Raw genomic sequence first — 14,864 nt, 5'->3', positions numbered from 1 at the left:
GCCTTCCTTCCCTCCGGCTGTGAGATCGGGCGCTTCCAAAGGAGCGCAGGGACACCCCAGCTCAGACCCTTCACGTCCAGGGTAGCTGGCACCGCTCCGCATCCTCACTGGATTCCAGGATTCTTTTGGGCTGCCCCGTTTCTGCCCTTGCCTGGTTCTGCTCCCATTTTTTTTTCATTTATTTCGCTTTTGCCCTGACCTACAAGAGGCCGTGCTGGCTCTGCCCAAAGATACTGTCCATGAGGCAGCAGCGAGATAGAAAACCGGTCACCAGAGATGAAGTGGCCGGCCATGGGTCCAGTGGGGAGGGGGGGTGCAGAACATGACTGGGGGGGGGGAGGTGCACACACACACACACACACACCCCAGGAGTTTCTCATTGGGAATTCTGGAAAGGTCAAAGGTCGCGGGAAACGAAAGAGAGCTTGGCCTGCTTGGAAAGTCCTATGCTGTGTGAATGGAGACTATTTCCTTTCCGCTTCAATCCCCCTCCCGCTGCCCCTGAAACTGCTCCGTCCACTTTCCACTACGGCTAGAGGGAGGGACGGTCTGATGAAGGCCACCAATTGTCCACGGAGGTCTTCCTCTTTCCTTGTCCCTGGAATCTCATCCCCTGGAATCTCATCCCCGCAACCTGTGCCAACACAAGTCCGACGCTTTCCAAGAGAGGCGAGGGGCTTCCAGAGCGTCACCCTACACTGAATAGATCTCAAGTATGAAATACTCAGACATCTTGGATGGGAAATAAGAGAGATGACTGAACTGAAAACAAGGGAATAAAATAGACTGGTGGCATTATTATCAACTTAAGCCAAGGTTAAAAGAAAATCAAAGCAAAAACGGAATCAGATTTACACAAAATCTTGCTACCGTAACAAGAGAAAACAATAGCTTTTTAATTAATTATAAAATGGAGGAAGAAACAGTAAAAGGGAATATGATTGACTGGGGAAAAATTGGATACAACATAGAGTTAGATCAATGAGAAGCAATTTGGAATAATAATTATAAGTTAATTAAATCCACTGCATGTATTATAGGTAGCATCTACCACCAGAAAGATTGGCCAGAAGTGTGGCTATAAAAATGGAACTTATTACCACATGTGGTGGACATGTCCGGTAATTCAAAAATTATGGTACAAAATCAAGAATTGGTTAGAGGAAATAATGAAAGATTTAAAAAAAAAACAACCCAGAAACATTTTTATTGGGGATATTGTGGCCTAGTATCCCCAATAGAAATGTTTCTGGGGTTTTTTGAATTTTTGAAAAAAGGATCACTATATAATTTTACACATCCTCACAGTTGTAAGAATAGCACTAGCTCAATACTGGAAACAAGGAGGAGTACTAACCAAAAACATAATAATTAAGAAGATTCTGGAATGTGAAGAAATGGACAAAATGACCATTGAACTAAAAGAAAAAGAAGATTTGGAATACTATAAAACTTGGAATTTACTATACAATTGGCTTGACAAAAAAACACAAAACGATACATGAAATATGGAGAAATATTCATACATGGCAAGAAAAAATGAATAGGATATTGTACAACATTAATATCAAAATTGAGAATGTGTTATAATTAAGTTTCCAATTGATGTAAGATAACTAAGATAGCAATAAATGGAAAATTTTAAAGCATAGAAGTCAATATGTATACCGTATTATGATTAATAGATGTTTTGTAGATGGCCCTGTTGCATTTTTCATAATGTTCTTTTTTAATGTCTTTTTTATTTTTGTTGTTTATTTCATACCAATAAAAATAATTTTTTTTAAAAAAAGAATAGACCTGAAGTAGCTATTCCCAGGGTTTAAAAAGAGGTTTGCCGTATGCCGTGAATGAAAAGGAGACTAATCAATAAACCGAGCAGCCCAACCAAGCAGGGTTCTGAATCCATTTCCTTTCATTTTCCTTAGCTGGATGTGGAATAGAAAAGAATCAACATCCTCACTCGGATGCTTCTTTTGCTGGGGGGTGACATTGGCCTTTTCCACCAAGCCAGAAATCCCCGGCCGCGTGAGCGGTCCCCCAACTGGACGCCTGCCAGGTGAAGCGACACCTTTTCCCTGAGAGCTTCACCTGTCGGGCAGGCGCTCGTTTATCCCCCAAGGAGTTCAGGGGGAACTGGGCTGCCTCCAAGATCCCTCCCATGAGGTTAAAAGGCTAGATTGATTGACAGAATGTTTTCCTCAATACAATAGCCACATTTTCTTTCAAAGCAAACATGGGATTATTTGAAAACCAAGCAGGATCAAAGATACAATTTGCATAATGTAAAATAAATCCATACTTGTAATCAGAGCTGTAGATTCTAAATCCTTGGCCATTTATTTTAATCTCTCATAGATCATGAATACACAGAGGGACGTTACAGTTAAATGACATCACCATCCCAAATTTAAAGCCCACAATAGTAGCAGAAATAATTATTTTAGAACCAGGGTCTTTTCTCCCACAGCCTTCAAAATTGGTAGAAGAGCTGCTGTCATATTTCGGCGCGTCTCAAAAGGAATCCTTGCCGATTTACCGAGAATCTCACTTTAAGCCCTGAAGGTGGGGGCCCTCAGCTTCCCCACAGTCACCAGACTGCCCCAGGGAACAAAAGGGCCTGCAGGGGATCTGTCCCGTCTTTCCTGGCAACAATCTTAGCCCTGGACGAGGGGAAGGAATCCCTGCCCTGCCCAAGACAAAGCGCAGTCTAAGCACAAGGCATCTCTCACAGGGCTCGGGCCAGCCACAAGGACACCGCACTCTTCAGCTGATCTGGAAGGGAGAATCAGTCCCTATCCTCTCAGGAAAGAGATTGGCTGGAAATGTTCACCTTTGCTTAATTTGCACCACTGCCTATTGAACCTATTCAATAGAGACACACAGAGAGACAGGAAGGAAGGGAGGGAGGGAGGGAGGGGAGGGAGGGAGGGAGGGGGGAGGGAGGGAGGGAGGGAGGGAGGGAGGGAGGGAAGGAAGGAAGGAAGGAAGGAAGGAAGGAAGGAAGGAAGGAAGGAAGGAAGGAAGGAAGGAAGGAAGGAAGGGAGTCAATGGACTGTTTTTAGAAATCCTTTTCACCAGAAGCACTGCATGGCCAGCACAGCCGCTGATGGAAGGCAAGTGCCGCCTAGGAGGCACGGAAGAGCCCTGGTTCAGAGCAAATTCAGAGAGCTGTGATTTCCTTCCCTGAGCCCTTCGGGACACGTCTCTGCCGCGCAGAAAGGAAGGGAGGCATCCTATCGCTCTGGGTTTCTGCTGCAGGCAGACAGGACCAGCCAGAGTGGCCTTTCGAACGCAGCTCCAACCCTTGAGACTGTCAAGAGGCGATTGGGTGGCCATTTGTCTGAAACGGTGGGTTTGGACCAGATGATCTATGAGGCCCTTTCCACCTCTCTCTCCTCTCTGGACTCTTCAGCAACATTTCAGGGGGGAAACTAACCTGTCACCCCGTCTCTGACTCCAGGGGAATAGGCCCAAGTTCTTTCAAATGCCTTCTGTCTATTTTATAATTAAAGTAATCTCAGCACGATCTGATGGATGCTTATACCGAACAAGCCAACTTTCCCAATATTCACTGGAGCTTATTCCTAATTAAAATCTCAAAGATAATCTCACCCTTCCATTATACAACGGTGTATCTTCAGGATGAATACCACAGCTTATTTGGCCCCTTCCTTCCTTCCTTCCTTCCTTCCTTCCTTCCTTCCTTCCTTCCTTCCTTCCTTCCTTCTTCCCTCCCTCCCTCCCTCCCTCCCTCCCTCCTTCCTTGTGTGGCTGGGGTCTACCTTCCTCTCCAACTAGGAGAACTGCGCCCTGAATACCCTCTTTGTTCCCCTCACCTCCACTCCCACCCCCCGTGCTCAAAGTTTTAGCTGAATTATTTGGCTGCCTTTAGTGTTTGTTGATGAATGTGTGCATGTACGTTAATTAAATCAAGCAAATGCTGCCACTTCACTTATAAAGGCTGGAAACAAGCTGCTACGGAGCAGGCCTGGTGCACTGCCAACTGCTGCTGTCACACAGAGAAAGTGTTTTCTTTCCCAAAAAAGAAGCTGTTTACATGAAATGGAGTCGCAGCACATGTTCCCTCAACCCCCCTGCTCTCCCCAGTTTCATGATGGGGGGGAGGGGCAAGCTAACGAAAAGAGCTCAGAATATATTGGTGGGAAGAGCAATCCGTGGACTTCAAAAGCACCACTGTTTGTGTTACTTGAGATAATGAACAATGATTGGTCTCTTTTAGAATGAACAGCCGGGGGGGGGGGGGGGAACTGTTATTGGTGCCAGATGGGAGAGAAGCAGCCACAGCTCACCCAGAGTCAGGGAAACCCCACCGCCCGCAGAGACAGGGGCAGAATTCCAGGGGAATCCTCCTGGGTTGCTGCCCTGGCTGATCTGGAGGCCTCCCAGTGTGACTGCGGGACGAAGCCCCCATAGGCTTCCTAAGGCTTGTCCGGCCAGGGAGAAACAAGGCTGCAGAGGGAGGGTCTCCCCCAGGGACAGCCCCCCCCCCATCATGCCCTCTCTCAAACTGAAGCCAAGAGGGACGGCAGTTCCACAAAATCCTCCTGCAGAAACATTTCCTGGTCTCTTCAGAGAAAAGGCAAAACCTAAAGGATGGACAATCTACATGCAGGCATCTGGGATATAACTGCCAGACTGTTGTGACGTTGCCCTTCTCGTTAAATCAAAATAAAATGGCAGAGATGCTCAGTGGCGTTGCAGGTGACTCTATGGCTACGTGTTTCACAATTGCATTGCATGTCTAATAAAGAAGCAAAGTCATCAGCATCAAATGTGTTTCTAGTTCACACCAAAAGTTGACTATTTCCTTGGCCAGAAAGTAAAAAGGATGAAGGAGGCAGAAGAATCTAGCTTCCCATTCTCCAAAATTAGAATACGCACAGCTCCTTGATTATTCCATAAGGCAAATGCATGAACTTTGAAGAATAAGAAAGAATATTTTGGCTGTAACTCAGCTGAATGAGAAATAGCCCCAAGTGACCAACATGCAATTAGGGTAACAAACAAGACTGCAGAAACCCTCAGTCTTAGTACTTACAAATAAAACTTTTCATCCCACGTTGGATTCAAGTTCCCGAAGATGGTCCTGGTTCTCCTCTTCGTTTTGCCAATCTGCACAGTAACGTATGGATCGCTGGAGCCGGTTTTGTCCTTTGCTTGCAAACCTTGGGCACAAAGCACTGTGGGAACAAGACAGAGAAACAGCTGGCACATCAGGACTGGCCCACGCCTAGGATGCTCCTGCGTGTAATGTGGGAGGGGGGCAGCACAAGCTTTGCCCGGCCCAAAGGTCCCAGGCCCTCTGCCTGGTCAATCTCTAGGGAAACATCAAGCAACGGACAAAGACTGACCCCGGAGCAGATGCCTGGTCCAAGAGTCCAGCTGAAAGTCAGTGTGAGAAGGCAGAACAAGAAAACAAATACAGAGCTCAGGGTCAGCCTCACGGCTAACCCTCTGTGTTGCCCACCCAGAAGACAAACTGCCCAGACAGAAAAATGCTCTCGAGAAAGCAGAAGGGGGGAGGAAGCCCCCTCCCTGCCCCCACAAACCACTGATAAGCCAGCGTGGAAAATCACTTGGTAGCTGCCGAAAAGGAGGCGGCTCTGGGTCCCATAAAATTTGAGAACTGCAGATGGCTTGGTCTCCTCCTCCTCCTCCTCCCTTTTCAGTCTATTTTGACCCCTGAGCCCAAGGAGGGCAGAGCTCCCTTCTTCCTACTGACTCCTTTGGATCTCCACGGAGGGCCTCCACTGAGACCCTAACCCAGCCAGAGGGAACCAAAGGTCCGGTTCCAAAAAAGGGAGATGATCTTTTGACTTGGAGAGGGTTGTTTTTTGTAGTCTCGGGTCTAGAGCTGCATCAGTGGGATTTCTACGTACATGAACATTTTGCCTTGGTGGAAACTGCCCAGGTGGCAGGAAACCACGTGGGCCTGGCTATGAAAACAATTTAGGAAACTCAGAGAAGCAGATAAAATTTAGACTCAAAATGGGCCACGTAGCCCGAAAGCAGCCAAGGAGATGCCGAAGCTGGGCCATCTCAGGGACAAGAAAAGGAATTGTGCCCCTCCGCCCGCATCCCACCAGTGCAGCTCTCTTCAGCTGGGGGGGGGGGGTTATGACCCACAGAAAAGCCTTGAGCCGGAAATCCCTCTCTTGCCCCAAGGAAGGTGGGGTGAGTCAAAACAACAGGGTGTTTTCTGCCTCGTGTCCCAGTAAATCTTTTAAATATATATCACTCTCGGGAGGAAACGGCATGTTTTGCCCTGGAGCAAAGCACAAGTTCCAGATCCCATTTCTCCAGTTTGCGAGCCCCACTGAAAATTCTCCCGTTGCAGTATCAGAATTTATGCTGGCTAGTGTGTAGTTATGTTGCTATAAATATAAATACTTGTCAGCTGCTTCTTCCATCACAATTCATAACAAAGCAAATTGCTCAGCCAGCAGCAAGCTGGGCCCACTGAAAGCTAGAGCTGCATCCCAGCCCCACCTGTCTCCCCCTTCCTCTCAATGTCTAAGATTCATTTTGCCTGTATTATTCACAGCACCCAGACAGCTGCAGGGCAGCTGCATTTCGAAGAGTCCCTGGCAGGGCAGTGAGCTGACTGGGTGCCTGCTCAGGGAAGTGTGGGCCCACCCTGTCCCCCTGCCCCAAGCTCTGCTTGAACTTGGAAGGTCAGGACTGGTCTAAAGTGTTCAATGAACAGTCATCCTGGAGCCGGAAGGGAACGCCATGGATAGCAGCTGACAGAGGCCTTTTCGTTTTTTATTTTGCTGGCTCAAGGTCTGCGCTCGCCCATGCTGTCCTGGAGGGAAAGTGCCGCTTCCTATGAAGATCATAAGGCCACCCAAGCAGAGCCAAGAGCCTGCAGCCTGAACAGCCTGCGATGGGAGGGGAGAGGGAACGCGGCAGTGGCCTTGGCAGAGTGGGTACCGAAGAGGGAGAGCAGCCCGCAGCAGCACACTGGGCCCCGCGGGATTCTCTCTTCTGTGCTCAGGTGGTCAAGGGACGACAAGAGAACGGGACCTGCAGACCTGCAAAGTCCTGTCAATGTAGATTTACAACAGAGTTCACAGCTGGTTTTCTTTCCAGGGTCTGTTCCTTCTGACCAAGTCCTGGAGCTTGGCCACAATAAGGGACAGGTCCATTCCAATGCTTGGATTCCACAAAAGAAGTGAAATCTTCTGTCAATCCAAGAAAGAGACAGGTGCTTTCCCCCCTCCCCCCAGTTTTGGCAGTGAGACCCTCCTGGGCCTTGAGCATCTTCCTGCCAGACTCATCCATCTCACCAACAAAATTCATTACCCTCCAGTCTAGTCGAACCTCTGCCTATAATTGTTGTTACTGTGGCATCACAATGGGTTATGTCTATTTCCACAGTACTATTTTGTGTAAAGCTCTGGACACATTCCTGACAATGGAGCATTTCTTCCCATAAAGTAAAATTACAGATAGATACGATGAAAGGTGGAACATACAGTAAAAGCCATAATGTTAAGAGAAGATCATTACTGTAGATTTTGCACACATTTTCCTGCCATGATAGCAAACTCGGATTATGGGATGTCAGAGCAGGGCAGCTTCAGCCAAACCCCCTGGAGTCTTTCCATTCTCCCGTGACCCTCGGGCTGCATAAATAAATCTCTCAGCAGCCAATTGGCTGACCTGCTAGGAAGGGATCTCAGCTGTTATTTCACATGGAAAGGGCCAAAGAGGACATCTGACCCATCCCCTGGGCCAGGGGGGAGGGATCCATTAACCTCCGCCCAATGGGGTGGGGGGGGGAGTGCTTCCAGTCCAGGTGGACCCCTCCAGGGAAGGTAATCCTCCTCTGCTCTGGGCAGACTGACCCACTGCGCAGCCCCATCGGAGGGGTCTCCCTGGTCTCAGCCCAGACACGAATCCTAAGCTCAGCCGGGCCAACTCAACTTCCTCATGAAACCCAACAGAACAGCCTTTTCTCACAATGGCCACAAAGAAGACACAAAAGGAGACCAAAGCTGGGAAACTATCATACCTGTGATGGTTATTTTCGCTGACCACTTGGAGGTGCCATCCAGGACACTCTGTTTGGCCGCCTTGGTGTGCTTTGAGAATTCTTCCTTTGAAACCTGGAAGACCTCTCGGATCAGGTGAAAGACCTCTGGCCTGTTTTTCTCCCGAATGGTCATCTGGTCCTTCATGGCTGTAATGATGCTCTGGGTCTTATCTTCAGCCCCGTGCTTTGAGCTCTTCTCGGCTGCCCCTGAGGGAAGGCCACAACGACAACAATTGAATGGACGATTGAATGAATAAATAAATAAATGTAATAATTCACTGATCCGGTCGTTGGGAGGGTTCCCGAGACCTCAGAAGCAGGTCCTCTGATCCATCTCCTCCTGGTTCCTTAGATGCCAAATATGGCAAATACCCCGGGAAATGCCATTACTGCCAAGGCGCCCCAACACAAGCCCAAATGGAAGACCTTTAAAGCCCGTTTGGCCAGACCACACTTGGGGGGGAGGGGCACTAAGGCTGAGGTGTCCATGACATCTACTGGGCTTTAACTTGATCTAGTTGATCCTGCAGGAACCGAGGGCTGCAAACATGGGGGGGGGGGAGGGGGGGAGAGAAGTTCAAGGCGGAGGAGGTCTAACACACCAACCCACAAACCTCTGCTGGCTTTCTTGGGCTGGTCCAGGTAGAGGGTCAAGTGCTTCACCAACGAGACCATCAGCAAAGTGAGCCAATCCCGGGGCTGGTAGAGGCAGCGGTGAAGGGCCCTCAGTTTCCCAGGCTGCCTGTGGCCCCAGAATGCAGCCCCCACCCCCCCACTGGAAAGAAAGAGGGGGGCCCAGGACTCACTCTGCAGGCAGTCGGCATTGAGGAGGTCTTGGCACTTCTCGTGACACTTCACGCCACACTCACTGCACCTCATTCCCTGCCGGGCGATGCCCCAGAGCAGCCCCTCGCACTCGTAGCAGTAGGTGGGGGCTGTGGCCGTCCAGACTTCAAAGTAGTGCGGGGTGGTCAAGGACATGGGGTAGATGAGCGCCTGCAGGGTCTTCCTGAAGACGAGCATTTTCTGTGCCAAGGACGCAGCCATCAGGGGGAGGCGGCCACTCTCAACTGGGTCGGACTGGTTTCATTCATTTGCCCTGCCCGTGGCCCATTCTTTTGAGCGTGAGGTCAGCCAACGGAACAGGCGTGTCCGTGCAAACCCCCACCCACCCCACAGGTTACAATTCTTTCTTGGCCAAGTGTAAATGGACACACCAGGCCCCCATTCACAAGCCCATTTTCAGAGCAGAGAGGAGAATCTGGGCATCGTTTCGGCCCAAAGTGGCAGAGGGCAACGGAGCTGGGCACACAGCACTGGGGTGGGGCTGATTTTCTACCTGCCCTTCCTTCTGGGGGTGGGGGCGGGGGGACAGCTTCTTTTCCCCACTGAGAGGTCGGGCCCATCCCCCACCCAAAGCGCAGCCCCGGTGGAGGTCTCGGAAGCGGCGCCTTTCTTGCTCTCACCATCTCGTTATCCAGGGACGTCCGGACAAGTATGGCCAGCGAGACCCCCGGCTTTCGGGCAGCCAGCGTCTGTTAAAGGCAAAGGACACAGGCAGGGGAAAGTGGCAGGTGGCTGCTTTCAAAATTCTCTCCCAAGTTTGCTACGGTCCCTGAGCTCTGGACGACACGTGGGGGGGGCACAAGGAACCTTGGGCCCGAGTCCTCAGAGAGGCTGCCGCCCCTCTTTGCCGCCTGAAAATCACAGGAAAATGTCTGGAAAATTCTGCAGTCCAAGAGCCGAGGAAACTCGGTCGCAGGCAGGCATGGTTCTTTTAGCCAACTTGGGCCGGGCCGGCTCCGAGGCCAGGCCTGCTGCTCTCCACCCTGCCCTCTCTGGCCTCGCCCTGGAGGACTCGGCCGTCCCTCCCCTGGCGTAACGGTTGGAAAGTACCATGGAGACACTTCCAAACTTCCCCCCTCCATGAAACAGGGCCACTAATGCAGAAACAAAACTGCAAAGCAGCAGGGAACAAACATTATTTTACACCTTTCACAAATATTAAGTCACTTTGCATCTTTATAAAATCTGTCACGTATAATTTGGCAGTTCACAAGTATGGTGAATACTGGAGTAAGTTTAATACAAAAGATTGAAAATATATTTTATTTGGACAATAGATATAAATATTAAATCAATTTCATTTAAAGTGCTCAGGTTTTATTACAAATGGATAACAAGGTGCTGACGAAATATATCAGGTGGCATTTGTTTTACTTTTATTATTGACAGAAGGAGAAACACAACGCAGTGTTGTGCGGGCCTTTCCCTCCACAATATTGATTCAGAAAGGATCGATTTGCAGGAAACATTTCGGGAAACATGGTGTGTGAGAGAGAGAGGCAAGACCAAGAAAGCCATTGACTCTGTCTGATGGCAGCTCTCTCGGAGGCTGCTCCCCAACACCCATGTCTGTTTCACATCTTCAAGAACAGCCCTATTGTTGTCAGTGTGACAACAACAGGAATGTTCACACCTCTGCTTTCCAAATTGCAATGCAGGGTCAAACTATGAGAATAACAATCAATCTGACTGACAGCATTCATGATTTTCAACACACTGGAAGCTCTCCGTTATAAAACAATTCCTTGTCAGTGGCATCATCATCATCATCATAACAACAACAACAACAACAGAGTTGGAAGGGACCTTGGAGGTCTTCTAGTCCAACCCCCTGCTTAGGCAGGAAACCCTCCACTACGTCATAAAAGCTTCCAGGGTTGGGGCATTCACAACTTCTGGAGGCAACTTCTGTTCCACTGATTAACTGTTCTGACTGCAGGAAATTTCTCCTTAGTTCTGGACAGCAGATTCACCCCCATCTCTGTAAATTTATCTTAAACCTTCAGCATTAACCGCAGAAGACCAGTGACGCACTGTCAACTTGCCAGCTTTAATAAATGATTGTTGTGTTCTTAGTGGAGTGTTCTATCACACATGATTTACTCCACACATAATTATGAGGTGAAGTAAGAACAAATCACTGGCCTGTTGTTGTTTGATTTACTTCATTATTGCAGCAATTTGGTTAATAAATTAATCTCACAAGCTTTTCTTTACAAATTCTTGCCAATATAGCTTGTTTGTGATGCTAACTCATAATGAATTCCCCTTAATTAAGTATGAATATTTCTTATATATGTGTGTGTGTTTGTGTGTGTGCGTGTTTTCTTTATATCAATATAAACAAACATAGAAAAACATTTTAAAACATTGGACAATGTGTTTTCTTGTTTCCTATTGTGATATTTCTATATTACCATCATTACTATTGTTATATACATGGATAATCTTACTTCTTTTGTTCCACTTTTGACCCATCCTCTTTTCTTTTGGCTTCTAATATTTAATTTAACCTGAAACCAGTGGACTTCTGGGTGGACCTACTTAAGTTGCTGTTTTTAGGGCTCAGACAAATAATTTTTAAGGTAGATTTTAACATCTTAAATTCAAATTGACATCAAAGCATTATTGAAGGAAATGTCTAATTTGCAATGACCAGCTGTCCTGGGGTAGAACCTTTTGAGAAATGCCATACGTGAATACATCAAGCAATAAATCCACTTACCATTGCCTGGAAAATCCAGCAATTATGAAAAAGAATTAGGAAAAGCATTAATAATCAGATGCTGTATGGACAATGACATGCAATGGTTAATATTTCCAGGCTGCAGAGCTCCCTCAGCTAAATCCTGCCTTATTTTCACGCCTTGGAAACATTCAAATGGGGAACTGAACTGATACACAATCTCTTAGCTATCTCATATTTGTCTCTGTGACCACCACTTAAATTCAGTGAACATAACGTTTTAGGCTAAAATAGTTTCTAGCTGAAAAAATGGATTTTTTTAAAAAAAAGTGAGATATTGATCAGGAAGGTAAAATCCAACTTTTTCAAAAATTGAAATAAGTTACAAGTAGGCCTAGACTGACATCCATTTTTTAAATGACAGATCAAAATTCACAATGACCTCCGAAAAGTCTCTTACAAGTTACATTTGCATCTACAACTGTTGCAAACTGGTTACAATTCAGGTGTTTGGCAACGGCTTGAATTTATGCTCAGTTGCTGCCTGCTGTAGTCACAGGATCACAATTTGCAATATTTTGCTGGTTTCTGGCAAAACACACCCAGGGAAACTGGATTTGCTTCAAGGATGTGCCAACTATTGTAAAAATGGCCGTACAATCCTTCCACGTAGCGACTTATGGCCATAACCACTTATGACAGACCCTCCCATCGCCACATGGTCCTTAGTCCAGGGCCGCCTGTACTTCCACAGCCACCTATCGTAACCCAACACAAAACCCAGAGGCCTAGGCGTGTGTGAATAACGCATTTCATTCTTCGAGGGACCCCTTGTTCCAACTTACCTCTCTGCCAGTTGGCTTCCTCCTGTGCGGCGTGGACATGCGCGCACATCAGCTGTACAAATTTTACCCCAAAAAAATTCCAAACAAAAAACAAAATGGCGACCACATGTCCAGTGCATGGGGGGGGGGGGGAATCCAAAAATTCAAAAAAATAGTAATTAAAAAGATGGTGGCACACACGGACTGGCACCGACCGATCTGGTTCGGGGATGTCGTCATGAAGTCACCCGCAGGTCGCCACCAGTCCAGGCGAAGCGGTCCAAACCAGGAGGAACCCACCCCTGAGTGGCCAGGATTGCAGGCCCTGCCCCGGGCTCTTCCCAAGGAGCCAGTGGGACCGAGCGGGGGCTGAGGCTTGCTGGCCCCCTCTCGCTGGTGGGGCTCTGTGGTGAGCAGAGAACAGCCGCCCTGAGCCGAAGCACAGCACTCACCAGGTCCCGGATGACAGGGAATGTGTTCTTCCGTCGCAGGTCTGGCATGCTGTCGATCCCGTAGAGAGCACTCCCAGGGCTGAAAAGATGAGAAGGTGGGGTGAGTGCATGGGACATACCAAGGTGCATGGCTCATAGGGAAGACAACCACAGCAGTCCCCTGAGACCTTTTGGTTGAAACCTTTTAAAATAGCCCAGAACCTTTGGAATAAGGATACCTTGGCCTTCTTAGCTCATGCACTGCTCCTGGTTGTATGCTTCTTCCAAAGTGGTTCTGCCCAGGGGTGGGTGGCCACCGGTTGGCCCCGGATTGGGCGAACTGGTAGCGGTGGCAGCGGGAGGCTCTGCCTACCCACCCAGACATCTTCACAGACAATCTGCGCATGAGTGAGTGCGCAAACACATCCAGAGTTCCGAACCTGTAGTGAAGGTAAGTGAACCCCACTCCTGGTTCTGCCAATGACCTGCTCAACCTCTTCCATATTTAGTTTCCCAGGAAAACTGTGGGATGCTTGCTCTTGCACCCAGTGAGAGGCTGAAGGAGAGACATTGCTGTAGGTTTAATATTGTTCTGCACAAGGTAATGGAAGAAGAAGAAGATCAGGACGATTTTGTTCTTGTTCCTGCAACTGCAAAGGGATTGGAACCAAAGCGCAAAACTTGGACTATTGAAGAAAATGGAGAAATCATCCAATATTACTACCAGGCAGAACCAACAGCTGGGGAATTTTAAAAAAAGAATGATGCAACTGTGAAAGGAAAAATATCCGGAAAGTGATGTAATTGAACAAAGATTGATTGATCAAAGATGCTTCATAATCCATACTAAAGTTTTAAATGTATCTTTTTCTTCTATGTACACTGAGAGCATATGCACCAAGACAAATTCCTTGTGTGTCCAATCACACTTGGCCAATAAAATTCTGTTCTATTCTATTCTAATAAAGTTTTAACAGATGTGGAAATGCAACATCTAGAAATATTGGCTAAAAAGAAAACAACAAGTAATGATGAACAAACTGAAGAAACTGCTCCAACACATGAACAAACTGACCAGTCAGTGGGAAAAACCAACATAGAGGCTGAAGATCCTCCTGTGCAAATGTGGAAAATGTGGAGCTAAGTGATCTAGCAAAAATGCTGAAAGAAAAGTTTGAAAACAGAGAAAGGAAAAGAGCAGCTACCATTCACGAAGTGCCCAGCAGAGCAAAAGGTCTGTTAACTGCCATGAACAACATTTTAACTCCCATCTCCCATCCAGCACACCATATTAAATCAACCACAGTCGCATTATAATTGCAGAACTGGGTTATAAAATGCCAAAAATGAAACCCACCAGAAAACCAAAGTGGAAAATTTGACTTGAAAATAACATAAAACAACTGCACTGGACTATATAAACTGAACTTTGGCTGAGCTGGAAAAATTGGACCAGAAAACAGGCAAACTTTTGAATATGTGCCACGCTTTACATCCACAAAGTAATATTGACAGCTTGGACCTGCCAAGAAAAATAGGAGGCAGAGAGTATTGCAAACACATCAAACTGTAGAAGAAGAAGCAAACCGAAGTTTGAATGATTATGTGAACCAAAGTACAGAAAAAGTACTGCAGGCTGTGAAAGCGGAGAACATTATAAAAAGAGCAAAAACAAAGGCAGAGTATAAGGAAAACAAAGCTCTGCACCGACAACACTTGAAAAACATTGGAGGAAGATGTGAGGACAACCTTACATGAGCATGGCTTGAAATGGGACCATCAAGAAGGAAACGGACGGTTTGATACTCGCTGCTCAAGAACAAGGACGACAAACTCACGCCATGAAAGTGAAGGGAAAAAATCCACTGACCATCCAAACTGCCGATTTTGCAACAAGAAAATTGTAACTGTTTCTCACTTAATATGCAAAATTGCACAAATGGATTACAAAGTTAGACATGATTGAGTTGCTAAATTAGTCCCCTGATCATTATGTAAAAAAATATGTATTGGAA

The 14,864-nt window shown here is 47.2% G+C and overlaps 1 protein-coding gene across 1 annotated transcript in view; it reads right to left on the bottom strand.

Moving 5' to 3' along the window:
• Positions 1–14,864, bottom strand: part of UNC13C (unc-13 homolog C) — a 46,137-nt gene that overhangs the window by 20,412 nt on the left and 10,861 nt on the right. The window contains exons 4-8 of the mRNA XM_070762748.1: positions 12,871–12,949; positions 9,529–9,597; positions 8,869–9,088; positions 8,042–8,269; positions 5,063–5,204 (exon numbers count right to left, since the gene is read on the bottom strand). Of these exons, the coding sequence (XP_070618849.1) occupies positions 5,063–5,204; positions 8,042–8,269; positions 8,869–9,088; positions 9,529–9,597; positions 12,871–12,949 (738 nt within the window). The remainder of the gene's footprint in view (positions 1–5,062; positions 5,205–8,041; positions 8,270–8,868; positions 9,089–9,528; positions 9,598–12,870; positions 12,950–14,864) is intronic.

This window comes from Erythrolamprus reginae, chromosome 10, assembly GCF_031021105.1.
Source record: "Erythrolamprus reginae isolate rEryReg1 chromosome 10, rEryReg1.hap1, whole genome shotgun sequence".
Classification (NCBI taxonomy): Eukaryota; Metazoa; Chordata; class Lepidosauria; order Squamata; family Dipsadidae; genus Erythrolamprus; species Erythrolamprus reginae.
The sequence above is the reverse complement of the archived record's forward strand: the minus strand, read 5'-3'. Positions and strand labels throughout refer to the sequence as shown.